General features: G+C 40.3%; 1 protein-coding gene across 1 annotated transcript in view; it reads left to right on the forward strand.

The window, feature by feature from the left end:
* Positions 1–27821, forward strand: part of CUBN (cubilin) — a 287868-nt gene that overhangs the window by 200108 nt on the left and 59939 nt on the right. The window contains exons 44-55 of the mRNA XM_032244141.1: positions 3932–4106; positions 5260–5438; positions 5975–6184; positions 6819–6959; positions 8312–8493; positions 15268–15439; positions 16976–17182; positions 19236–19385; positions 21282–21403; positions 21890–22115; positions 23609–23796; positions 27645–27801. Coding sequence (XP_032100032.1) covers positions 3932–4106; positions 5260–5438; positions 5975–6184; positions 6819–6959; positions 8312–8493; positions 15268–15439; positions 16976–17182; positions 19236–19385; positions 21282–21403; positions 21890–22115; positions 23609–23796; positions 27645–27801 — 2109 coding nt within the window. The remainder of the gene's footprint in view (positions 1–3931; positions 4107–5259; positions 5439–5974; positions 6185–6818; positions 6960–8311; positions 8494–15267; positions 15440–16975; positions 17183–19235; positions 19386–21281; positions 21404–21889; positions 22116–23608; positions 23797–27644; positions 27802–27821) is intronic.

Genomic DNA, 27821 nt, shown 5'->3' on the forward strand with positions numbered 1-27821 from the left:
CCAGCCTGGGTAACAAGAGTTTCACTCTTGTTACCCAGGCTGGAGTGCAATGGCGTGATCTCGGCTCACCGCAACCTCCGCCTCCTGGGTTCAGGCAATTCTTCTGCCCCAGCCTCCTGAGTAGCTGGGATTACAGGCACGCGCCACCGTGCCCAGCTGATTTTTTGTAGTTTTAGTAGAGATGGGGTTTCACCATGTTGACCAGGATGGTCTCGATCTCTTGACCTCGTGATCCACCCGCCTCGGCCGCCCAAAGTACTGGGATTACAGGCGTGAGCCACCACGCCCGGCTGATTTATATTTTTTAAAGTCAACATTTAGTGGTAATTCAGATTCACTAAGAGATACATTAAGGGTGTATTTGACATTGCACCTCTTCTATTCCCTTGTGGACTCACTGTTCATGCAAGTATGGTTATGGCCATTACTTTCTCCCTTTCTTGAAGCTTATTATGACTGCCATTAACATCAGATTTAAACAAAAGTCTTTTGATTTCACAACCTATTATTGGCAACCTGAAACAATGGCATCACTCCTATTTCTCTCTATTTACCCACTCAACCATGTTTCATAACTATAGCCAGCCTTCCACTTCCCACATCCATCTGGCTGTCTTCCCACCACATCTTCTTCCATGCCACTACCATTTCACAGCCTTTAACATGGGTCCTTTTGTGAACATCTTTCAACATAAATCACCTAGTTTTTTATCCTTTTTCTCCAGAGACACTCCTTCACTATGGTTGATTGAGATTCCTAGGACCCTGTGGTAGATGCCTTTTTTCTTACCTGATTAATAGGCTGATTAATTAATTAATCAAACATTTACAAAGTGTTTCACATCATGCAAACTACCAAGTTCTGTCAAGGACTTCACAGCATAGTAGAGGAGACAGACAAGCAAAGGCACAATTGGAACATGATATAGGGCTGGATGTGGTGGTTCGTGTCTGTAATCCCAGCACTTTGGGAAGCCAAGGCAGGAGGATCACTTGAGCTTAGGCGTTTGAGACCAACCTGGGTGACATAGAAAGACCTCGTCTCTACCAAAAAAATTTAAAAAGTAGCTGGGCATGGTGGCACACTTCTGTGGTCCCAGCTACTCAGTCAGCTGAGTTGGGAGGATCACTTGAGCCCGGGAAGTTGAGGCTGCAGTGAGCCATAATCAAACCAGTGTACTCCAGCCTGGGTGACAGAGCAAGGCACGGTCTCAAAGAAAAAAAAAAAGAACGTGGTATATGATATAATAAGTGCTAGAAAGAGGAATGCACAGAACAGAAACACCTGCTTCAGGCCAGGACATCAGAGAGGGCTCCAGAGAAAGTATGAAGAGATTGGCCAATCAGTGATAAAAAGATGTGGGTGCATAGAAAGTCTAAATGTTACAAGTCATATTCAGTAATTTGAAAGAATTCACTACTGGTAGAGAACAGTCAAAAAGCGGTAAAAATAATGGTGATGAAGCAGGCAGGAATCACTGTGCTCAGAGCCAGGGATGCCACCCTAAGTTAGTTAAGATGTTCATCGATAGGTAATGGGAGGCGTTGGAAGATTTTACTCCAAAGCCTGTACACCATGATCAGATTTAAGTCACTAATGTGGCTGCAACACTGAAAACACTGGAGGCGGGAGAGACTGAAGAGAGAGAGACAAGATGAATGAGTAATTAGGAAAAAAAATTACTCCCGGAACCAAGGCAATGGCAGTAAGAAGCTGGGAGAGAGGGCATATCAAAGATATTATAAATATGGGATGGAGTGAATTTGGAGGTCAGTTGAATATAAGACAGGTGGGAAGGGATGGGAAGAGTCTTAGGAGTAGTTGTTAGGTTTTTTTGGCTGGGTGGATCCATTCGTCCCACAGATATTTATTAAGAACTTTCTACAAGACAGACACTGTAATAGGTCCTCGGGATATAACAGTAAACAAACAAAATCCATGCCCTTATGGAGCCTAATTCTAGTGTTAAGACAGAGACAATAAATAAAATATATAATATGCCATATGGTGAAAGGAATTAAGGAGAAAAGTAAGGCAGTAAGGGTGGATACAGAGTGTCCATAGGAAGAGAGGCTGATGAGTCTGCCGATGACTCATGTATGGAACTCTGGATCACGAGTGAGTGAGAGTGTTCATTTGAGACATGTTCAGTTTGGAAATCTCTGAATTGCCTCCATTGGAGATGTCCAGTGAGTGGTCTGAACATGAGTCCGGAGGTCAGAACAGGAGTCTAGACTGAATCTGTAAATATAGGAATAATCAACAGACTGGTTATAGTTTAAGTCATGAGGATGTATGACCGCAATTGGGGAATTATTCAGAGTGGGATGAAAGGTCTACAGGGAGGATTCCCGAGAGCTTCTAGCAATGTCAGGGAAGCCCTAGAGAGAGACAGCAAGAACCAGAGGAAGGAGGATGAGAGGAGTAAAAGAAGGAGGAGGAGAGCTTGGTGTCACAGAAGCCAAGGGACAAAAATGTAAAGAAGGACAATGTGATCAGCATGTTAAATGCCGTGGATATAAAATAAGAATTTAAAAAGTTCTTTGGTCATATAACTGTGAGGTGACTTGGAGAGCATGAGTGCTTTGATAGGGTTGAAGAATAAAGGATGAAAAGAGAGAAAAAGAGAGGGGTGGGGAGAGAGGGAGACAGAGATTAAATAGAACAAGATCCAGGAGAAGACAATAAGATGGGAACTTGATCCAGAAATACAGGAAGATAATGTACAGAGGGGAAAAGAGAGGGTAGAGTTGCAAATAAATTTATTAAGGATAGTAACAAATGAGGGATAACAAATTGAAGGGATTCTCATCTGATTTCTTCTACTTTCTGCGTAAAGTGGAGCCTAATGTAGTGTGCTGAGAATCGAGAGGAAATGGGGAAAGTCAAGGGTTTAGGAAGTAAAGTTCCAAATGGCTGATGTAGTTTATATGAAAAGTAATGGGTGAATTGCTTGGCGGTGTTGAGATGGGAGAACATATATTCAGGGACATCAGTTTCCATGAATGAATGGCTTGAATTGAACACAATCACGGAGTTGGCATTTTACAAGGGAAGTCTGAAGGAAAGACATGAAGCTCGGGAGTTCGGGGTCATCAAAGGGATTTGCAGTTCAGATTTTCAGAGATGGGGGAGTTGGTGATAATGACAGAATTCTGGATGTGACTGTAAGTGGCTAAGTGACAGTGGACATAAATGTAGCTAGAGTTAAGTAGATCAAGTGTCTGTGTGGCTAAGTGATTGGACAGGTTAATTTCATTGGCATTGTAAGTACATTTACTTTGTTCTGGTTTGTTTGTTGAAAATGCCAAAGAATATTTAGTGATAATAGAAAAGTTATTTTCGATAATACTTTGGTTTTTTAGAAAGGACATATTAAAAAGCTCCTTTATCTTCTGGAAGAACATGGCTCATAAATTGTCTCATGCCATTGATCTTGTTTTTCAAATGCATCTAAATCCTGAAGAAATGTAACGAATGAACGCCCACAGAGTTGTGCAAAGCTGTATCTGCTTAGTCTTTTAAATATACCAAGATCATAGCTCTGCACCATTCTACTGTGCTGAACGCTCAGTGGGAAGCTGTAACTGCTGGCATACTTACATGCTTATCAAAGTGGTGGATATTTATTCACGCTTCTGTGATGCTCTGCCCCATCCACCATGCGCCATATCATTTGGCTGGCTTTAAGAAAGAATGAAATTTCCAATAAGAATAGGTAGATGGTCTGGCAAATTAAAAAGTGTCACACCTGGTAGCTCTCTTGATAGCAAATTGAGAATTTGTTTGCTGGAAAAGAAAATGAGGATCATAACAGATGAAAGGAAATTGAGAGAAAATGCAGAGAAATTGACTTTAAAAGATGATTTGTAGCCATGGACAGCATCCCCTTACCAGATTGTAGACTGATTTAACTGTGTTTGCTGACAGCCTGTGGAGGCCATGTCTACATCCATGATGCTGATTCTGCTGGGTATGTGACATCCCCCAACCACCCGGATAATTACCCCCCGCATGCCGATTGCATTTGGATCTTAGCAGCTCCATTGGAAACACGCATACAGCTGCAATTTGAAGACCAATTCGATATTGAAGTAACACCCAAGTATGTCACTTCCATTTTCATTTTTTTCCTATCCAAAGTTGGTAGTTTTTAACTGTCATGTCTCAGAACAATGCATTTCTTTCAGTAGCACACATGCAAGGGAATCTAGGGGGAAAAGGGAAATGCTTAATGACTCAGGCCTGAAAACATAGTCTACCAGTCCTATCAGCTGAGCAAGTTATGTACATGGATACTGTCCCCTGTGACTAGACACTTCCTGCAAGGGATACTGAGGATGGCTACTTGAGATTGATGTTATCCATTCTTCCTTCCACAGGAAATATATCGTGTCTCTGATAGATGAATATTTATTTGCTCAGCCTCATATTCAGTGTCACTAATGATAAAATGTCTGTTTAACAAATGGGAATTTGTGTGGTGTGTCACCAGAGGTCACCAGTGTCAGAACAGTACTAAAGCACATACACTGTAATTTCTCAGTCTTTATTTAATAAGAGTTCTGAGAGGATTACAAGACAGAGAGTAAGTCTTACTATGTTAAAGAGAAAGGAAAACTACATAGATTATAAAATACCGTTTTTCTCTTTCATTTAACAAAACTGTGTTTACATTTGCATAAATGCAGACATGGTGCAAAACTTAGACATAAGAGCTTTTGTTGCCGTTTGTGGCACTGGATCTAATATTACTCTTCCCTCATGGAGCGTTAATTGGCTGACGTGACTTCCTCAAGAAACATTAGGTACATACTTGTCTGCTTTCATGGACACAGAAAATTCCAGTTGGCACTCTCCATTAGTCCCAATTACAGAGCTGTTAGAGAATTTATCTTTGTCCTGTGAAATGTATCAAATCAACATGTGGAACAAAATACTTGTTCTTTGAAGTTCATAGGGATTCGTTTGAAAACATTTATGTTTGTAAAAACCGATACAGAATATGGAAGGGAAGTAAATATTTGTCATTGTAGAACGTGTAAAACCTGTCTTTTTGAGCTATTCAGGAACAATGTATTATTAGGAAAAATATCATACAGCATTTTAAAGTGACACGTGACTTACGCTGATTCTACCATAGTCTTTAATGCTATGATTTAATAATATCTTCAAAGAAAGTGAGTGAAGTTGTCATTATCAAAATAAGTCAAGGCAATCGACCGTGTAAATTTCACAGAATTTGGTTTCCACTTTAGCTGTACTTCCAACTATCTTGAGTTGCGGGACGGAGTGGATTCAGATGCGCCAATACTTTCCAAATTTTGTGGGACAGCTTTACCCAGCAGTCAGTGGTCCTCAGGAGAGGTCATGTATTTGAGATTTCGATCTGACAACAGCCCCTCTCATGTGGGATTCAAGGCCAAGTATTCTATAGGTAATAATTTTTTTTAACTTTTATTTTAGGTTTAGGGGTACACGTGCAGGTTTGTTATATAGGTAAACTTGTGCCATGGGGATCATTGTAGGGATTATTTCATCACCCAGGTTTAGTTGATAGTAAAACCAGAAATGGCAGGCGTCCCCACAGTATCCCTGCCAGCTGAGCTTGGGTTCAGTCTTTAGAATCAACACAGGTTAGTAGACAGGCCCCATCAGTCTATCAGTTTTTTCTTGAGATGAAACTTACTTGCGACTAATAGCTCTTACATAGTGTTCCAAAATAATTAATGTGACATTACAGAATATGCCATTTGTCATCATCTTCTGTTTCCCACTATTATATTGGACTTGCAGTATCATTTCTGTTTATATCCACTGTAGAATTCAAATAATGAGGAAAGCACTAACCATTTTCCGAATTTTAAAAACTTCAATTCATAGTCACTTGACACCTGAAAGTTTTCAAATGTGCTGGTCAAATGAAATGAACAAAATTTGTGTAAGAATATTTCTCTCTCTTTTTTTTTGCAGCTCAGTGCGGGGGAAGAGTAACAGGGCAAAGTGGTGTTGTTGAAAGCATGGGACATCCAACGCTTCCATATAGAGACAACTTATTCTGTGAGTGGCATCTCCAGGGGCTCTCTGGACACTATCTCACAATCTCTTTTGAAGATTTCAACCTTCAGAATTCCGCTGGCTGTGAAAAAGACTTCGTGGAGATCTGGGACAATCATACCTCTGGTTAGTGAAATGTATCTGCTCTCTTTTGGGTGTTTATTTTCATATGTACTTATTCAGCCTCTGAAGTTTCTTCACCTCCAGGAAAGGCAAAAGCATGTCTATACTCTGCAGAAGAGTGCAGATGAGTGAGCTTTGGGCAGTACTAGAGACTCTCTCCCTCTATTCTGCCATTAACAGTGGATGCCGAGAGCCCAGGTGTCATACAGCTGACCCTAGAGGCCACTTGCAGACACCCTGTAGCTGCTGAAACACCACATTGCGACATGCTGTTATTTGAGGGGTGTTGTATAGCTTGAGGCGGGGACAGGGTCATGCATATCTCCTAGTGGTAGCATAGACAGATATTTGTCACTCTCTTGTTTCAGACCATTTTTTCAACCCAAATGAGCAAGCGCTTCCTCGTTGTGCTGAAATATCCTTCCCCTAATTGGTTGCATTTTAAAAAATTTCTTTATATATTTGAATATGCAAATTTTTATTCATGTTTTCTTGCCTTTCTTGACAGAGATTAACGTTTCCTCATGGGCAGGGTCTTGTTTTTTATTATTTTCTGTGTATACGCAGGACACTTCGAACAGAGGTTAAAAGAAATCAATCACCTGGACATGTGTATTTAATTATTTGCCTCTCACAGGAAGCATCTTGGGCAGATACTGTGGAAACACCATTCCTGACAGCATAGACACTTCTAGCAATACTGCTGTGGTCAGGTTTATCACAGATGGCTCTCTGACTGCATCAGGGTTCAGACTGCGATTTGAATCCAGCATGGAAGGTGAGTTCATTGTTCATTCAAAACAACATTGAGCATCTGCATTGGACAGACACTACGCTAGACACTGGTGTTACAATAGTTTGAAAAACAAAACAAAACATGAACCCTATCTTCTTGGACGTTAATCAGAAGTTCACACCGATAAATGAAAAATTGCAGCTGTGATCAATGCTATAAGGGAAAATAACTAGTATCATAAGAGATATAGTAAGAGGATGAGAGGTATACTGCATTGCCCACCTTAAGAAAGTCCTGTAGTTACTCAGAATTTGCCATACTGCAAATCTTGACAAACTCAGCTGAAATAAAGATCTTGTTTGGAAAAATTGGATACTTACATTAACTGTCAGGGACGTCACTCACGTAAGGAGACCACCAGGCAGGCCTTGTGTAAGCAACATGGCTGTTTATTCACCCTGGTGCGGGCAGGCTTAGTCAGAAAAGAGGGTCAGTGGAGGGTGGTGGGATAGGAGTTGGTTTTATAGGTTTGGGGTAGACAGTGGAAAGGTACAGAAGTGACAGTTCAGGGTGGTTTTGCAAGCCGGTGGGGATGTTGTGTGTGTGTGTGTGTTGCGGGAGGGGGGGTATCACAGGATGCATGGTCACAAGGATAGGGTTCATCTATTACAAACAGGCATAATCATAAGTGTGGGGGTATCGGTTGCAAGAAGAGAGAAGGGTGAAATAAATGACACAGCCACAGGGGTGGAGGTCTTGCAAAACCTAATGTCTAGGGGGTAAATTTTCACAAGGCTGGGAAGGAACAATGGTTGAAGGTTGCAGGGGGAGAGCAGTCAGTTGAGGTAGGAGCTGGTTGTTTCAGTTCTCTTTGTGGCCATCCAGCCATCCAGTTACTTTAGAATTTCTGGCTTCTGGAGACCGTCCAGAGGTGTACATGTGGGTCACCAACATTATAATGGCCAGGCTTGGACTTGGAGGCCTGACATTAACCTGATTTTCCTGATTTTTTTTTTTTTTTTTTTTTTTTTTTTTGATATGGGGTCTTGCCTCAGCCTCCCAAAATGTTGGGATTACAGGTGTGAGCCACCACTCTTGGCCAATTTTCCTGATCCTTAAGTTCATTACATTCATTGGTCTCTCATATTTCTTGGGCCATGATGATAATTAAATTGTTGTCCATGGACTATCATCCATAAAAGCCAGGGTTAAATATTAATAGAGATAAGAAGTGAATATATATGTTCACTAAAATCCTGATGCACATAAATAAATGCAGAGAATACATTTGTCTAGAAGAATAATTTTTAAATACCTGAATTTTGAGAGCTTTCCTGATGGAAGGAGACATTTGGATTTGATTGGAAGTTTTCTTGCCTTTTTCCTCACATCAGAGTGTGGTGGGAATCTTCAGGGCTCTACTGGAACATTTACTTCTCCCAACTACCCGAACCCAAATCCTCATGGCCGGATCTGCGAGTGGAGAATCACCGCCCCGGAGGGAAGGCAGATCACCCTAATGTTTAACAGCCTGAGACTGGCCAGGCATCCATCCTGCAGCAATGAGCATGTGATAGTAAGTTTTCCCTGTGGCCTGAGATGTTATTATATTCCATCATTTAAGGAATTTACTGACCCATAAACCATAGTCAGAAATCTAGGTGAGGAAAATTGCCATCTATGCAACTATAACTCAGACAAATTCTAAGTATTGTTGAGAGCACAAAATCACAGTGAGCCATCAAAATAATTGTAAAAGTTGTTTTAAGAGACTCTCAGCTATCACTCCATGCATCAGGGTCACAGTTAGAATAAGTTTTAGGAGTGAATGATCATGACAAATGGCAAAACCGGGGAGGCTGTGGGAAGCTAAGCCTACAGCAGCGCATAGCTGAATGGGACCAGAGTCACAGCTCAAGCCGCCACCGAAAGTTCTGAGCAGATGGGTGGTCCTGCATAATCACTGCTCTCTCCAGGGGTGCAGAGGGACTCGTGGTAGGAGAGCACTGCTACCTGACTCTGTGTTGCCACCCTCCAGTGGTTTCAGACATGCCCTTAGCACTGTCAGCTTCCTTCGGTGAAAGAAAGAAAACGAGATCCCTGAGTGTGAATAACAAAGACATAGTTAACTGTGAAGTGCTGTGCATACGTATGTGTGTGTAGACAGGTAGACTGGGTTAATGTTTAGTACATTTCTCCACCCAACTTGCCCCTTTTGCAGTATTTGTGATCTCAGTAAATAATCCCAAACTTCTGGTTGCTCAGGTTGAAAATCTAGATGTCTGTTTGGGGATCCTTCCTCTCACACCCTATATGGCATCTATAAGCAAATCCCACTGGGTGTATCTTTAAAAACATCCAAAATCAGCTGGGCTCGGTGGCTCACACCTGTAATCCCAGCACTTTCGGAGGCTGAGATGGGCAGATCACAAGGGCAAGGGTTCGAGACCAGCCTGACTGACATGGTGAAACCCTGTCTCTCGTAAAAATACAAAGATTAGTCAGGCGTGGTGGCACGCATCTGTAAACCCAGCTACTCAGGAGGCTGAGGCAGGAGAAGCACTTGAACCCAGGAGGCAGATGGTGCAGTGAGCCAAGATCATACCACTACACTCCAGCCTGGGTGACAAAGCAGAGCAAGACTCCTCAGAAAAAAAAATATATATACATATATCCACAATTGAACTACTTCTCATCATATCTTCTGCTACCACTCCCACCGTTCACTTGGATTATTTTAGTAAGTTCCACCTGGCCCCCCTGCTTCCATTCTCATCTCCCTGCATTCCCAACACAGCAGCTGTGTGATGGTTTTAAGCCTCAATTGGATCACATTGCTCCCTTTGAAAATCCTCGAATGGCTTCTCATATCACTCAGAGGAAAATGCCAAATTGCATCTGTGGCCCATCTGGCTGACGTTATCTCCCTCTTCTACCTGTCTGTCTTATTTCACATCCCCTCGTCTCCGCTCGCTGGGATCCAGCTGTCTGACCTCCTTTCCGTTCCTTAAATGTGCTGAGATGCCCCCCATCCGGCTGTTGTTCCCATCTGGAATGCCCATCTGCAGATGGCGGCCTGCTCTACACCCTCACTTCATTCGGGTCTCTGCTTGAATGCCTTTTAATCCATAAGGTCTAATTACCTTATATTACAGACCCTTCCCTGTCATGTTGTTTTACAGCACTCCACACCTGTTGCCATATGTCATTTTGATTTGTTTATCAGTTTATTGTCTGCTTCTCCACTAGAATGTAAGCTCCTTGAGGTCAAGCCATAGTTTCATTTGCTGCTGGGGATTCACTGAATCCCTAGTACCTGTACATAATAGAGACAAATTGTTGAATGAATAGATAATATAGGTATTATCATTATTCCTTTAATAACAAACCACTTTTGTTTTCAGCTTAATTGTCTCCTGTTGGGTAGTGAATTTCAAAAATATGAAATGTCTTCGTATCTTATGACCACTTTGTATTGCTCTAAAATGATCTCATTCAACCTTCAGATTTTATTTCCAGGTTCTAATATCTGAAGGATTGAACTACTGTCTTTTAGATCTTGAAAATAAGAAACCAGGTGGGTTTTATTTGAGAGCCAGGAGACTTTAAACTAAGGTTGTTTATTATAAAGGACCTTTTTTCCCTATTATTGATTGAATATATATATACAAATATGAAGTAGAAAAAAATGCTAACCACTCCCACTATGCCATATTTTGATAGATTTTCTCATCTCTTCTTGGCAAAGCATATTTTACATACTTGTAATCATGTGATATAAATCCACTTGAATTCCAATTTTAGTCTGTTTTTCTGGTTATAAATATGAGTGCTTACTGAGCAATATTTGGGGAGTTCAGAAAATAAAAAATATCAGTTTTTTTTGTTTGTTTTTGGGACAGAGTCTTGCTCTGTCATCCAGGCTGGGGTGCAGTGGCACAATCTCACCTCACTGCAACCTTTGCCTCCTGTGTTCAAGTGATTCTCCTGCCTCAGCCTCCTGAGTAGCTAGGGCTATAGGCATATGCTACCACACCCGACTAATTTCTGTAATTTTAGTAGAGACGGAGTTTTGCCATATTGGGTAGGCTGGTCTGGAACTACTGACCTCAGGTGATCCGCCCACCTCAGTCTCCCAAAGTACTGGGATTACAGGTATGAGCCACTGTACCCGACCAAGATATTTTTAATTCTACTCATCTATTACTAAAATATTGAGGTATATGCTAAAAGTTGTTTTTTACCTTTGAAATTATTTTCATAGTTCAAATCATACTCAATGTAATGATTATTATGAATTTTACAAGCAGAGTATTCACATGTGCTTTAGGAAAGAGAGTATGAACAGTCTTAGTTTTAGAAGTCAAATAAAGATAAAAGCTATAGCCACAACCACAAATTCCAAAGCAAGTTTTACTAGTCACCTCCCTCTCCCTTAATTACCAACTTACAACTCTTGCAGCTACTGCTGCTGTGTTTTATGTCCTTATTTCTAAATCATATTCCTATTCTACTACTACTTGCTTTTTCTGGACATTATCTATCCACATCCCACTCTGGATGATGACGATTAGTCCTCTGCCACCACAAATGCACATGGGGTATGCACAGTTTATATACTTTCCCAAATGTTTCCTAAAATACATATGTCACAGCCTTTGCTTAAATTGTCTTTCAGTTGTCATGACCATGTTGATGTAAGCACCATTCACAACTAAGCCAGGTAGTGTACTATGGTAACACTGGCTCATGTTTTTGCAAGGAATAATAACAATTGTGTCCTCCTTACATTTTCTTGGTTTTTATGCATTGATCATGGATTCTTCCACACCCTTTCCACCCCGGTTATGCATCTTCACCTTGTGTAGTAAAACGTATCCGTTTCATGTCTTTCCCTCAGTAATATTCTTCCTTGAGCCTCCGTCCATCAGCTGCAAGCCTGATGCCGCTGTCATTTCAGAACTTCCCTTTGCCGTCAAATTTGCAAGTTCCTTCATTCTTCTCCTGGGCTAGAAAGCTGGCTTTGTGATGCTATGCACGTACCTCTCTTGGTTAATTTCCTCTTTTGGTGAGGCATACCCTCTTGTAGCTCCCCAAGGAAATGGACAAGGGTAATGAAATAAATGTTTCAGAAATGGTATACCTGAAATTATCTTTATTTTACCATCGTTCTTTGAAAAATACTCATTTAAATATTTTATATGTTCCATATATTAATATATATACAAATGTATTAATCATAATTTTGAAATTTTGTATTGCTTATTTGGAGTCAGTTTTCTTCATGTTCCTATCTCCTGTTTACTAATGTTGGTCTCTGCCTTTTACATTAGTCACTTCCCTAAATGTCTACTGATCCCTGGGTGTTCATTCATATTTAAAGATAAATTACTGAAAGGATGACTGGCATCTCTGTATACATTCCTGAGGCTGCCAGCCAACTCATGAATTCAATGGGAAGTGACTGAGAGGGCCCTGACTCTTTAATTAGGGAAACCTACAAATCGTGTGTCTTTTTTCCTGGGGAGGTTAAAACTCCAGCAAGGAATCACTTTCAGAATTAATTTCTTTCCTGAATCTTTAGTGTTATGTCCACATTCCTTTTTCTGAAATATATTTTTATATGCTTGGTGTTTATTTTGGTTCCTCTTTACTCTGCTCCAAACAAGGGCATGTGGGTTGGCCTTTACTCCTAGCCTGTTTGATTGAGAACTTGCTGAAAAGAGAAAGAAGAAAGATGAAGGAGCAAGAAGGAGGAGGAGAAGGAGAAGGGGGAGGGGAATGAGAAGGATGAGGAGAAGAGGGAGAAGGAGAAGAGGGAGAAGGAGAAGAGGGAGAAGGAGAAAAAGGAGAAAAGGAGGAGAAAAAGAAAAGAAGGAGAAAGAAAGAGGAGGAGAATTAGGAGGAGTCAAGAAGAAGGAGAAGAAGAAAGAAAAAAAGAAAAGAGTGAAGAAGAAAGAAGGTCTATCGGCGCAGAGAAGACAGCTTCAACTTCCATTGCACTGCTTCCTTGGCTAATACCTTATCTAGCTAGACTGAGCCTAAAATTTCTCCAAACCCACCTGCCTATCTGACTGTCTGTATAGATAGAGAAAATGAGAAGCTGTGCCGCCCAGTGTGTCCTGCAATAAGACCTGTGTCTGATTTTGTCCCTGCTCGTAACAAATTTTATAGCCTGTCCTAAATCTCGTGTGCCTACTTCCTATCCATTTATATTCTGAGAGTTGTAGTTTCTGAGTACAAAAGGAATTAGAGAACAAGAATGGCAATAGCATTCTGGTTGCTTCTTTTTTTTTTTTTTTTTTCTTTTGAGATGGAGTCTCCCTCTGTCACCCAGGCTAGAGTGCAGTGGCACGATCTTGACTCACTGAAACCCCTGCCTCCTGGGTTTAAGTGATTCTCATGCCTCAGCCTCCCTGAGTAGCTAGGATTATAGGCACCCACCACCGCGCCCAGCTAATTTTTGTATTTTTAGTGGAGATGGGGTTTGACCATGTTGGCCAGGCTGTTTTCGAACTCCTGACCTCAGTTGATCCACCCGCCTTGACCTCCCAAAGTGCTGGGATTACAGGTGTGAGCCTCCGCGCTGGGCCCTGGTTCTTTCTAACAGCAGAAGTCCATGTGATAAATGAATGAGTGTAACACATTGAGTCATTGTGATCTAAGCCAAAGGCATACTCAGAGGCAGGATAACGACCGTTGATCACAGTTTCCAACGTGTCCTGTTAACCTTAGGGTTGGTTCTAATCCCTTTTGATTCTGGCAATGTGGTAACCATTCCTGTTTTCAGCATTATAGAAATATTTGTCCTCATCTGTTTCTTTATGCATGACTTCATGGTTTGGAATCAGAGGGATGGTTTGAATCCCAGTTCTGTTATTACTAGTTATTTTAACTTCAGCAAATTACATCATCTTTCTGAATTCTGGTATCTTAATGTGGAAAACAGGGATACTATTATCTGCCTGGAGGGTGTTGTGCTGATTGGATAAGACAGGCTGAGTGGATGATGAGCAAAGACGCATTTTTGTTTGCTCAGGAAATGATAGCAAACTCTTCTGGTCCAGTGAGCCAGAAGACACTTTAGAACAGAAGTCCCGAGAGAGCTAAATTTGATTAATTATAGTAATTGTAAAAGGCTGGCATCTTTAGTTTCGGAGTGCATTCTCCTTCTGCATAACTTTTAGTGCCATAGCCTGAGTCATTATTTCTAATCTTGAGCCATTCAAATCCCTCTAAAAACAGGAATATCAGTCACTCAATCAATGAATTATTGTTCAGTTACTTCGTCTACTTTTTTTTGGACTGTGAAAACCAGGCATGCTAACGAATTCATTTGATTTTGTACAGCATTGGAACAATCGTTTGCCAATTATTGTAACTATCGTTTGCCAATTATTGTAACTGTGTGAGTGACTACAGCTATTATTTAATAATACATTCACACCTGGAGTCAATAATAATCCATTTTTCAAAATTTAAATAAGAAAATTAAGCTTTGAATCCATAACTAACGAGGAAAGAACTATTGTGTTTACTTGCATATGGAGATTGGTTTTTCAAATTAGTTTTCAAGGTATTTAAAAATATCTGCTTGCTGGGCACGGTGGCTCACACCTGTAATCCAGCGCTTTGGGAGGCCGAAGCAGGTGGATCACCTGAGGTCAGGAGTTCGAGACCAGCCTGACCAACAGGGTGAAATCCTGTCTCTATTAAAAATACAAAATTAGCTGGGAGTGGTGGCACATGTCTGTAATCCCAGCTACTTGGGAGGTGGAGGCAGGAGAATCGCTTGAACCTGGGAAGCCTTGCAGTGAGCCGAGATCATATCATTGCACTCCAGCCTGGGCAACAAAAGCAAAACTCAGTCTCAAAAAATATATAAATAAATAAATAAAAATGAAAATAAATAAAGTATCTGCTTTATTATATATACCAAATAATCAGAAACTAACATCTAAGCTTCCTTTCCAAATAACCAAGGTCCTGATCCATTGTTAAGAAAAACTGCCCGTCCCTGAACTCTGCACACCGCATCATAAGCATGATGGCTCATCTGCTTTACATGGAGAGCACGGTTTCCAGTTGCAAAGTGTATATATAGCAGCTTTTAATCTATCACCACATGGCAGGAAGGCGTTACTGCAATACTTTCATTCTAGTGCAATCACCCTGAGGTCACAAAATGTGCTCAGGGCAACATAGTGGCTTGTCGCACTTCATTGTTAGGTCATTCGTTTCAGGGCAGGGTTCCCCTAGAAGGAAGTGCGTCTGGGCTGGGAAAATCACCTCCTAGGAAATATGCAGTAAGATGGATTGTGTGCCTAAAGGTTAAACTTTTTTTCAACAGGTATTCAATGGCATTAGAAGTAACTCACCCCAGCTAGAGAAATTGTGTAGTAGTGTGAATGTAAGCAATGAGATTAACTCTTCAGGAAACACAATGAAAGTCATTTTTTTCACGGATGGATCCAGGCCATATGGAGGCTTCACTGCTTCCTATACCTCCAGTGAAGATGCAGGTAACATGGAATTTGTAAATGCACCTTATTTTTTAAATTATACTTTAAGTTCTGTGGTACATGTGCAGAATGTGAAGGTTCCTTAGGTATACATATGCTGTGGTGGTTTGCTGCACCCATCAACCCATCATTTACATTAGGTATTTCTCCTAATGCTAACCTTCCCCTAACCCCCCACCTCCTGACAGTCCCTAGTGTGTGATGTTCCCCTCCCTGTGTCCATGTGTTCCCACTGTTCAACTCCTACTAATAAGTGAGAACACGCAGTGTTTGGTTTTCTGTTCTTGTGTTAGTTTGCTGAGAATGATGGCTTCCAGCTTCATCCATGTCCCTGCAAAGGACATGAACTCATCCTTTTTTATGGCTGAATAGTATTCCACAGTGTATATGTGCCACGTTTTCCTAATCCAGTCTATCATTGATGGGCATTTGGATTGGTTCTAAGTCTTTGTTATTGTGAACAGTGCCTCAGTAAACATATGTGAAATGTACTTTATTTTAATCAAGTGCACTGCAGATACCTCCCCCCCCCCACCACCTCCCAGCTACGCCAATGGCAGCAGAGCCATCCATTTTCCCTTTAGTGATCAAAGTTCGCTTGGAGTCTTTGACATAAGACAAACACACAGAAGCAGATCAAAAACCCACTGCAGACAGAAGAAAGCTTTCTGATTTCAGAAAGAAACTGCTATGGTGAATTTAAAATTTTAATGCTATTAGATGAGTTTCTAGCACAGTTTCGGGTCATGTTACCATGAGAGCTGGTGACAGTTCCACAGTCCCTGGTCAATTCTTTTGTGCTGAAAGGACCATACCTCCTAGGCAGTAACTTAGTCTCAGAGAGTAATTAATTTTGCTGGGGACAGAACAGGCTTTATCTTTTCTAGTCATCTTTCCACAGGCACATTTCCAGTGAAAATAAATGGGAGGTTTGATTTGAATTAGAATATTTCAAAATTAAGCAAGATATGACCTCTAATTATAAATATCCTCCTATTTCCTGTATTGGTGCTCTTATCTAACGGTTTGAAAATTTAGAAGTGGGAGTGAATATTGAAAAAAAACACACTAAGTTATTTCATTCATATAAAAAGTATCCATTCTTTTATTAAAAGGGGGCAAATTCATTGGCAGGTCAATGTTCTGTTTGATTTAAATTAATTTATTAGATCAAGTGGAGAATTGCTAATCAAGCCATTAGGACCTGCCACCATTATATTTGGGTGTTCCTCTAAATTAAATATTAATGAACAGTAGGCCTCAATATTTGAACACATTGATACAGAGCCAAACCCCAGTCACCTAATCTACACCAACATGAAAATAGAGAAGTTGTTGATTTTTGCACATCTTGCCTTTATAAACTTGCAGAAACTTCCATAATTTGCATGCGTTTTTCCCATAACCCCAATTTCATCTAGAAAAACAAATCACAACAGTAATGTTGATGTTTTAGTTACTGTTCCTATATTGTTTATCTCTTCTGTTGTGACCCGAAACTTAAACTACTTTGTCTGTTGCCTTCTGCGTTCTTAGTGTGTGGCGGGTCTCTTCCAAATACTCTTGAAGGAAGCTTTACTTCTCCTGGCTACAATGGAGTCAGGAATTACTCAAGAAACCTAAACTGCGAATGGACTCTCAGCAATCCACGTCAGGAAAATTCATCCATTTACATTCATTTTGAAGACTTTTACCTAGAAAGTCACCAAGACTGTCAATTTGATGTCCTTGAGTTTCGAGTGGGTGAGTTCTAAGAACACATTCTCTTATTTATCTACAATATTCTTTTTATCTTTTTGTTGTTGTTGCTGTTGTCATCATTTTGAGACAGGATGTCACTCTCTTGCCCAGACTGGAGTGCAGTGGTGTGATCGTAGCCCACTACAGCCTCAACCTCCCAGGCTCAGGTGATCATTCTGCCTCAGTCTCCCAAGGAGCTTGGACTAAAGGCGTGCACCACCAAGTACAACTAATTTTTAAAATTTTCTTATAGAGACAGGGTCACCCTATGTTGTCCAGGCTGGTCTCAAATTCCTGGCCTCCCTTCTTGGTCTCCCAAAGTGCTGGGGTTACAGGCATGAGCCCCATGCCCAGCCTATAATATTCTTCTTATGCTTGGAGACCACCAAAAATGAAGGGAGTCAAATGGCTCTAACATAGGCACATACAATCCAAAAGAACTCTGTTCAAACAAAGCCATAATTCTGTGTGTGGTCAGTGGAGAAAAACGAACCCCAGGAACAGTGAGCGAGGTGGATCACTGTACAGCTAGGCCGGCCTGTGTTACAGTCGCTTGGTTTCCTGGCACATGAGACTTGGCCAAGGGAGAGTCTGCTATGATCAAGACTCCTTTTCAAGGAGACTGGGACTTAGCATGGTCAGCATGTCGGCAGTTTTCTGAACTTCCAGGATTTATAAAGGGGCGGAAAAATTCTCCTGAGCCCTTAGGAGTTAAAAGAAGTTTTGCAATGTACCAGATGGAGAAACACATGGAAGCTATTTGGGGAAATAACCCCCAAGCAGTCATTTGTCTTTGTTTTCATGATTGAAAAGGATTGCAGTGTACTCAATAAACCATAACTCTCTTAAGAATTTTTAAAACTCTGTATTCAAGGAGGATGAATCCATTTTTGTTCCTTCCTATAGTCAAGGTGTAAGTTATTGATTATGTTGACACTTTTTTCTCAGTAAATAAACAAGTAGAGGAAGACAATAATATTGTAAATAGTATATAATAATTCATACTGTCAAAGTGTTGCTGAGTTCTATGCTATCCCAAAATGTAAAGAAAAGGAGGCTGAAAGCAGCATAAGCTCATCCGTTAGTTGGTGGAGATGTCCTTGGGAAACGGAGAGGTCAATGCTAGTTACCTTTGAGAACGTGAGCGACAGAATTTTCAAGAAGGAGAATTTGATAGAGCCTGTGCTCACAGACGAAGGGCCTCAGCCAGAGAGTCCCTCCACCTCTCTGAGGCTGATGAGTCTAAAAAGGCTTATGAGGGAAAGAGAAGTTGTGGTTTGAGAATGTTCTCCATGGAATTCTGATGAACCGTCACCCCTCTACCTAATTCAAAACCACAGGCTTGTAGTATTAAGCAGAGCAGCTGTATCTAAAATTTCATTCAGCTAAATGCAGTCATCTCTATTTCCTCAGGTTTGGAGGCAGTTAAAATACCATATATCATTGATTTAGATGATTAATGATGTTCATCTGAAAGAATAAAGAGAAAGCCGATAAATGAGAGCTCTGTTGGTGCTCTGTCTACGTTCATCAAATCCATGAAAAGTAATCTTCATAAAAAATATTCAGCTCAGATCTGACAGCTCTTGGCCTGAGTGCTAAATATTGTGTTCATTTTAGTTGATTGAGTACAGTGAACAAATCTTTCAAATTTTAGGCAGTGATCACTTTTATCTTGAGGATATATTTTATCACTGTTGGTATTATATTTCTTACTCCCTACAAAAGGTGTGTCCAAAAGTGCTATTTTAATTCATTGTATCTCTGTTTAGATATGCTGAAATAACTATGAAAACACAAACTGGAGCAAAATGCTGTCCACAATAGAGAGAGGCTCATTCCAAAATTGCTTTGGTTTTTTATGTTTGCTTTACCCTGTTGGAGGGATTTTCTTTTGCAGCTGACAAAGACAAAGAAGCTTTGTGCAATGTCTGCTACTAAATCAGAATTTAAATGTGTGTCAGCGAATATTTTGAAGTTTGTTCTCACCAAATTCATTGAAAGTATTTCTCAAAAGCTATATCCATAATGGCACTTTGTGTATTATTTTGTCCAGGTGATGCGGATGGGCCCCTGATGTGGAGACTTTGTGGCCCTTCGGTGCCTACATTGCCATTGGTTATACCCTATTCTCAGGTATGGATACACTTTGTCACCAATGAACGTGTAGAACACATTGGATTCCATGCACAGTATTCCTTTACAGGTGAGAATTATCATTAAGATCTCAATCAAATTATTTATAAGGATTACTTTCCAGAAAGATTTATTATATATTGTGTTAGACATATTTCTAGGTAGCTATTAGTTTGTTGATATTATCAATGAGATTTTCTAAATGACATTTTTTAATTGGTTGTGGCTGATATCTAGAAATTTTATAATTGGCATACATGTATCTTTAGTCCAAAGATCTGGCTATCCTCTTGTAAGTTTTCATATATTGCCTATAGATTCTCTTTGGTCTTTCTGTGTAAACAATCATGTCTTCTGCAAATGTTAGTTCTTTTTTCTTTCAGCCTCAATACTTCATTTCATTTTCTTGCGTCATTTCCCTAGCTAGGGCCACCATCATAATATTGAACAGAAGGAATGATAGCATCTTTTTTCTGACCTAGATGTGACTGTCTATGACATTTTAAAAATATATTGGTTGCTCTTAAGTTTCCAATAAATATCTTTTGTTAAAGAAAGTTCCTTCCATCCTCAGTGTGCCAAAGCTCTTTTTAAATGTAAATGGGTGTAAGATTTTATCAGATGATTTTCTGCATCCATAGAGATGATCCAACTTTTTCTCCTTTCATAAGTTAATATGACAAATTATATGAAAGATGTCTTGGCAAACCATCCTTGCATTTCTGGGATAAATCCTATTTTGTCACTATGTGTGTTTTATACACATAATGGATATGATTTGCTAGTGTTTTGTATTGAGTTTGCATATGCGACATTCAGAGTTTGTGCTGGAAAACCCAGCCCTACTCTTGACTGCTTCCCTTTGCTATGGAAGATTTTCTAGTCCCTTTTCACTAGCATGGCAGTTTGTTTAGATTCCCAGCTTTATGTAAAAGTCTCAATTCCATTCCTTTCTTTTGTGGAGACCCGGAGCCCTATCATCTCCTCCTGCCTGGTCACCAAAACCTCAGAGCCCAACCCTGGGATCCACAGCTGGATTCTTTAGCCTCTCAGACTGTCACTCTTTCAGTTTCATGCCTCTCAGTTTGAGTGTACTTACTGTTTCTAGATTTTGGAGAGCTGCTTTTCTTTCCATTGAGTTGTCCATGAATCAAAATATGTTTTAGTTATGGTTTTATCTAACATTGCTTTGTGTTATAACCAAATGGCTGGTTGAAGAAAGGAGTGAAATTAATTATCTACTCACTCAACCATCTTGCCAGTTGATTTTGCTTTATAAGATTGAAAGGAAAGTATCAGGTTTCATAAACAGTATTATTTGTGTTGAACATCAGACCATATTTTGCTTCAGAAATGTATTTGTTTTTCAGTTTTCAATTTTCTTTGCCAATACTATATGGAATATTTTATTCCTAAACTTCCATCCAATTTTACTTTGCTCCTATTTAATTTCATTTATACATATGTATACACATATATACTGTTTGTGTGTGTGTGTATATATATATATATATATATATATATATATATATATACTATCTATACATATAGATAGATTTTTGAGATGGAGTCTTGTTCTGTCACGCAGGCTGGAGTGCAGTGGCATGATCTTGGCTCACTACAGCTTCTGCCTTCCAGTTCAGGAAATCCTCCTGCCTCAGCCTCCTGATTACCTGGGACTGCAGGTGTATGCCACCATGCGTGGCTAATTTTTGTACTTTTAGTCGAGATGGGGTTTCACTGTGTTGGCCAGGCTGGTCTTAAACTCCTGACCTCAGGTGATTCACCCACCTTGGCCTCCCAAAGTGCTGGTATTACAGGCGTGAGCCACTGTGCCGGACCTTATTATATTGTTAATTACAAAATCTGATAGCTATGATTACTACTTACTTTTGCTTTACAGGTTCATATGTATATATATATATATACTTCTATCTTACTGAGAGGGTTACCAATCTCATTTCAGATTGTGGCGGAATACAGATAGGTGAGAGTGGAGTGATCACAAGCCCCAACTATCCAAACACTTATGACAGCCTGACCCACTGCTCTTGGCTCTTGGAAGCCCCACAGGGGCACACCATCACTGTGAGTGCTAATGATGGGGTGAAATGATTCTGAGACTATAGAACCACAATAGCCTGTCCAGCATGGAAATGGAGCTCTTTTAGTAAGCAATTGATTACAGAAGGCTTTGATTCTACAATGAGATCACTGTTTTTCTCTAATGTTCTCTCACTAAAGCACATGCATAGGCACCTATAGTTAATGAAGAGTGAAATCTCTTTTTTAAGTATAGGGAAAGATATACATAGAAGATAATTCTGTATCCTAGAGAAGTATATCCATGTTCTTAATAGGAGTTGCCATGTCAAACTAGAGAAATGTCTTTTCTCGAAATTTCCAAGAGAGCCTTCAATAAAGAACACAAGTAGAGGGGAAGGGAGAATTAAATGAGACAAAAATACACAACTGTAAAAATTAAAACAAAATAAAAGGGTTTATAAGGGCCTTATCTACATCAAGGTTGATGACAGCTCACTTACAACTCACTGTTTCTCTTTTCTCCTACAGCTCACATTTAGTAGCTTTGATATTGAACCCCATACAACTTGTGCTTGGGACTCTGTCACTGTCAGGAACGGTGGGTCCCCTGAATCACCCATCATAGGACAATACTGTGGAAATTCAAATCCTAGGACAATACAGTCAGGTTCCAATCAGCTGCTCCTGAGTTTCAACTCAGACCATTCGTTGGAAGGTGGTGGATTTTATGCTACATGGAACACACAAACTTTAGGTAAAACAAATGTTTTCTTCTTTTGATTTTTTTAGTGATGTATATGCTAAACTTATTAATGAACTTATAATATGCACATTTTATACCTACTTTACATGAGGCTTAATTCTGAATATTTACACATGTCATCTCATATAGCAGCCCTGGTGGGGTAACACAGTGTCAGTGCATAGTGTCTCTATTTTGTGTGGGCAGAGACTTAGGATGCATGGGTTGATCATTTGCCCAAGTATATGGCTGATAATGGTAGGGTCAGGATTTGAATAAAGGCAATTGAGTCCAGAAACTTTGATCTCAACACTTCTTGATGCTGTCTTCATAGGCAAAAGGGCATGGCACAACCTAGGAATCTCAGGTAATAGAAACTTGAGTTGAAATCACAAGTACTTCAACATATTTGGAGCCTTGAAGCAGAATGCTGAGTGGTGAGCTGAGGGCAGGAAAATAAGTCCACAACATAAAAAGCCTTGGTTTGTGTGTTATCCCTGGAGCAATGGGAAGCTATTGAAGAGTTTTGAGAAGGCAGGTGACAAGATAAGGTTTGTGGTTTAGAACCAATGCTGTAGTACATGGGTACTGAGTCAAAATAGGACAGATTTCATTTAAAAAGAATAGTTTTGTGCGTAGAAAGTATAAGCATTGTGAAAATTCTCAGAAAACATAAGGACTTGTATCAGATACTTTATTTGAGATTTCTGTAAATCTTGAATAGCACACAAGACAATTATTTCTGGTAAAGCCACAGTCATTATGAAGCTCTTTGTAGATTGAGTCAGACTTTCCCCCATTAAAAACCACTGGCCGTTGTTGAAGACAGAAGGGAGTTTTAGGGGAATCCCTGATTTCCAAGGATTTCATGCAAAAGATTCAGATAACGCTTCTTTAATATAACTTCATTTTGTTTTGAGTTCATATTTTTCTTTGTCATCTCTTAAATATATGTTTTAAAAATATGAAAATAGTTCTAGATTTTTCTTCCTTTTATCCATGTAATTAATTTTGATTCATCAGACAGTTTCAACATGTATGAGCCAGATTGCTTAATAAAAGAATTTTTCCCAACTCAAAATCACTTTCTCTAGTGCAGTTAAAATTGCAAATGAAGTGTAGAGTTATATTCTCATGTGTTAATGGTAATAAAATACAGAACTTAGCATTGCCAGGTTACTTATACTACCTAGCCTCAAAAAGAATAAAATTACAGCTATTGTTTGAAGACAAGATGGAAATCTATCCTCTTTATGGCAAGGATTAGTGGTCTCAGTTGAGCTCAATATCACTGCAACAAAACTGTAACAGCTGAAGTTTCCTCTCAGTTTAACTCACCTTTGCATTATGGAGAGAGCTTGCTGTGCACCTGCCTGGAAGATGATCACTTGTAAAAAATGATGAAGTGAAATCTCACATTTAGAAATGTTCCTTCTGTAGCAGGCTTGAGTTTCCAAAATTACTTTCCTTGGAGATTGATGGCTTTTTACACGGCAATATTTCAGGTTGTGGTGGAATATTTCATTCAGATAATGGTACAATCAGATCCCCTCACTGGCCTCAGAATTTTCCTGAAAACAGCAGATGTTCCTGGACAGTCATTACTCACCAAAGTAAACACTTGGAGATCAGCTTTGACAACAACTTCCTAATCCCCAGCGGTGATGGACAATGTCAGAATAGCTTCGTGAAGGTTAGTACACTCATTCATTTCGTTGGAGCCAAGTTGGTTTTTTGAACATTAGTGTTTAAGCTAGAAGTGATTCATGGTCTCTCAAAGTAAGAACATTTTGCTGCCTGGATTCATTCCTTGGATAAAAAGTGAGAAAGTGAGAAACCTCAGCTCTTAGATGTTAGAATTTCTTTTCTTTCTTACTTTTCTAATGGATCCTAAAGGGAAAATGCCCTTTATAATGTAGGGCACTGCCACAGGCAAAATTTAAAGCACTCCACAAAAATTACAGAACCCTGAAGAAGCAGCTAAAGGCAGCCTTCACCTTGGGCCTTAGGAGCCCATGGGCTGAAAAGACCGTGAGAACCCACGTAAAAATGATGGAAATGGCATCAGGAGAGCAAGTCTCTTTCTCTAAAGTTATAAATTCTGCTCATGTGGCATTGGCTTGTCACTTTTCACTGACATTTGACTCTGATGACTGTCTTAGAAATTCATTTCGTCTGTACTATTTTGCTTCTTCTAAGTTATGTCTCTAAAAGGTGTACTTTATAGAGAAAGAGTGCCTTATTTTCACTGTGCCTTTCCAGTGGAAATAATGCTGGTCATGTTAGCCCTCCATTCATATCTCTCATACTTACCACCTGCATGTTCTTCTTGGAGCTAATTAAACAATTGGCCGCCTTTATGTTACTCAACTGTAAAATGAAGAGCACGATTCCTTCTTTAGTAGGGCCGTTTAAGCATTGGAGGTAATCTGATGTAATAACATAAGTAGTGCTAAGTACTTGGAATATAAAATCAATTGATGAGTCCAAGTGGCTTTTATTGTCAGTGTTATTACTTCATATCATCTCGCCAATGATGTTTTATATCTCATTGATCCATGTTTACTGTTTAAATGAAAATCTCATATGTATATAACATATGTATATAACAAATGTATATAACAAAAGACATTTAATATATACTTAATTGCTTTCTCCATGAAATAAATGAACTCTCAAGAGATGAATCAATATCAAGTATTCAGACTTAAGTAAAGCTTTCAAATGCTGTGGTTGTAAAACTGGGATGTGGGAAATCGCGTAGGCTCGTTCCTCCTCTGGATTGAATGGGCGTCCCTCTGACAACATCGGGCAAGCCCAGTGCTGCTGGTGAGTGGGATGGATTAGGAACCCCACCAAAAATAAGCAGCCATGGGAAGTACTCATCTTCTCCTGTTGGGCCTGAGATACCTGTTTCTGCCCAGAGATGCTGTGTGGGTGGTGAAAACAATAAAGGGACCCAGCTTCTGCAAGTAGCCGCTGCAGGGAGCCACTTCACACCCGGAAAACTGAGATTCTCTTCACTCACCCAGAGACACCAGGGCAGGTGGGACTGGGAAAATGGATCCCAGTCACAGAAAGTGGCCCAGTCTGGGAAGCCTCTTTGTCCCCACAAGCCACACATGCTCCTCTTCTGTCCAATGACATTGAGGTACCCAGGGGCCACTGGTAGGGGAGAATTACTGTACTCTTTACCTCCAATTGAGAAACACTCAGAGCCCCTCAGGTGGCACCAGCAAGAACTAGTAAGAGCCCCAGGAGCACCATTAAACCAGGCAGACCAAAAATACACCGCACAGATTCTGAACACTGAAGAGCCGCTGGAACCACAGCCCACAAAATATGCAAGGCCACATGGAAAAAATAAACAGGGTGACTGCCTGCTAAAATAAAAGATTTAAATAGGACCTGGGCTGGGCGCAGTGGCTCAAGCCTGTAATCCCAGCACTTTGGGAGGCCGAGGCGGGTGGATCACGAAGTCAAGAGATCGAGACCATCCTGGTCAACACGGTGAAAACCCCATCTCTACTAAAACTATAAAAAATTAGCTGGGCTTGGTGGCGCGTGCCTGTAATCCCAGCGACTCAGGAGGCTGGGGCAGGAGAATTGCCTGAACCCAGGAGGCGGAGGTTGCGGTGAGCCGAGATCGCGCCATTGCACTCCAGCCTGGGTAACAAGAGCGAAACTCCGTCACTAAATAAATAAATAAATAAATAGGACCTAAAGTCTCCTAACATAATAAATAACTTGTCCAGGATACAATCAGAAAGAAACATCAGGAATCAAGAACATCACAACTTGAAAGAGAAAAGAACCAAGTGATGTCGACGTGAGATAAATCAGATGTTGAACTATATGACAAGAATGTTGAAGTAGATTCCGTAAACATGCTTCAGCAATCACTGATGAGTTTTCTTGAAACAAATAGAAAATATCAGCAAAGAAATGGTGGTTATAATAAAGAACTAAATAGCAATTACAGAACTGAAAAAACAGTAACAGAAATAAAGAATTTGCTGAAAAGGCTCAATAGTAGCATGGAGATGACAGAGAATAGAATCAATGAACTTGAGGTTAGAACAATGGAATTCACCCAGCCTGAAAAACAAAGAGAAAATACACTGAAAAAACAAACTAGATCAACACAGTCTTGTTTTATAGCTGGAATTTTGCATGTAAATTTATGATTCTGTGACTAATGTCTCTGTTTTTCCCTGGACTGTTAAGGATTGGTTTGATTTGGAATTTTGGTGCTCACCATTTATTTTCCAGCAACTGTTTTTTGCATAAGTATATACGTCTAGTCACTCGAGGTAGCCAGACCAATTAAGTAACAGCCCAGGTCTACTTGGGAGTTGCCAACCCAGTCTTTGGTGAATAGCACACACTGACTGGATGTCAGCCTTTCATCAAAATGGACCTTACAGTTCAACACAGCCAAGGCGTGTTCTGATTTATTCCAGTTTATGCTGATTATACGTATTCTTGGAATTCATGCCCACTTTCTTCATGCGCCACAGTGTGCCTCTTGCTTGGTGAGGTTGTGCAGCTGTGACTACAGTTTGCTACCCTTTTAGGAGCAGGGCTGAGTGCCAGCGAACCCACCTGGCTCCTCTGTCTCTCTCAGCACCCGGGAAGCTTGGCTAGGTCAGGGCAACTAGAAGTTAAGAGGAAACCGAACAGTGATCCAGGAAGCTGGATTTTAAAAAAATCACCACTCAGCTATGCAAAAAGGAATGCAGTCTCCTTAGAGAAGTCAAGAATAGGACATGCTATTTCAAAAGCGGCTTTAAAAAAATTAGTTCAACCATTGTGGAAGACAGTTTGGCAATTCCTAAAGGATCTAGAAATAGAAATACCGTTTGACCCAGCAATCCCATTGCTGGATATATACCCAAAGGATGATAAATCATTCTATTATAAAGACACATGCACATGTATGTTTATTGTGGCACTGTTCACAATAGCAAGGACCTAGAACCAGCACAAATGCCCATCAATGATAGACTGGATAAAGAAAACGTGGCACATACACAGCATGGAATACTATGCAGCTCTAAAAAAGGATGAGTTCATGTCATTTGCAGGGACATGGATGAAGCTGGAAACCATCATTCTCAGCAAACAGACACAGACCAAACACCACATGTTCTCACTCATAAGTGGGTGTTGAACAATGAGAACACATGGACACAGGGAGGGGAACATCACACACTAGGGCCTATCGGGGGTGGGGGGCTAGGGGAGGGACTGCATGAGGAGAAATACCTAATGTAGATGACGGGGTGCTGGATGCAGCAAACCATCATGGTACATTTATGCCTATGTAACAAACCTGCACGTTTTGCACATGTACCCCGGAACTTAAAGTATAATGTAAAAAATTATTCTCAAAAGAAAATACTGCAGATTTGTCTGTGTTTTATTTACTTTTGTGCTTAGTTCTTGATATGTGTGAGTGCTGTTATTTTGAAACCTAAGTGCATTAAAATATTGATGGGAAACCCTCGAGCATTAAAGTTCTGTGTATGGCCCTGCTAGGTGTGGGCAGGAACTGAGGAGGTCGACAAAGCCCTGCTAGCCACCGGCTGTGGGAACGTGGCTCCGGGTCCCGTTGTCATACCAAATAACGCATTCACTGCCGTCTTCCAGTCTCAGGAAGCATCAGCTCAGGGCTTCTCTGCGTCCTTTGTTAGCCGTAAGTAGCCCTAAGAACCA

This window comes from Sapajus apella, unplaced genomic scaffold (assembly GCF_009761245.1).
Source record: "Sapajus apella isolate SASKATOON/1434 unplaced genomic scaffold, GSC_monkey_1.0 scaffold53, whole genome shotgun sequence".
Lineage (NCBI taxonomy): Eukaryota > Metazoa > Chordata > Mammalia > Primates > Cebidae > Sapajus > Sapajus apella.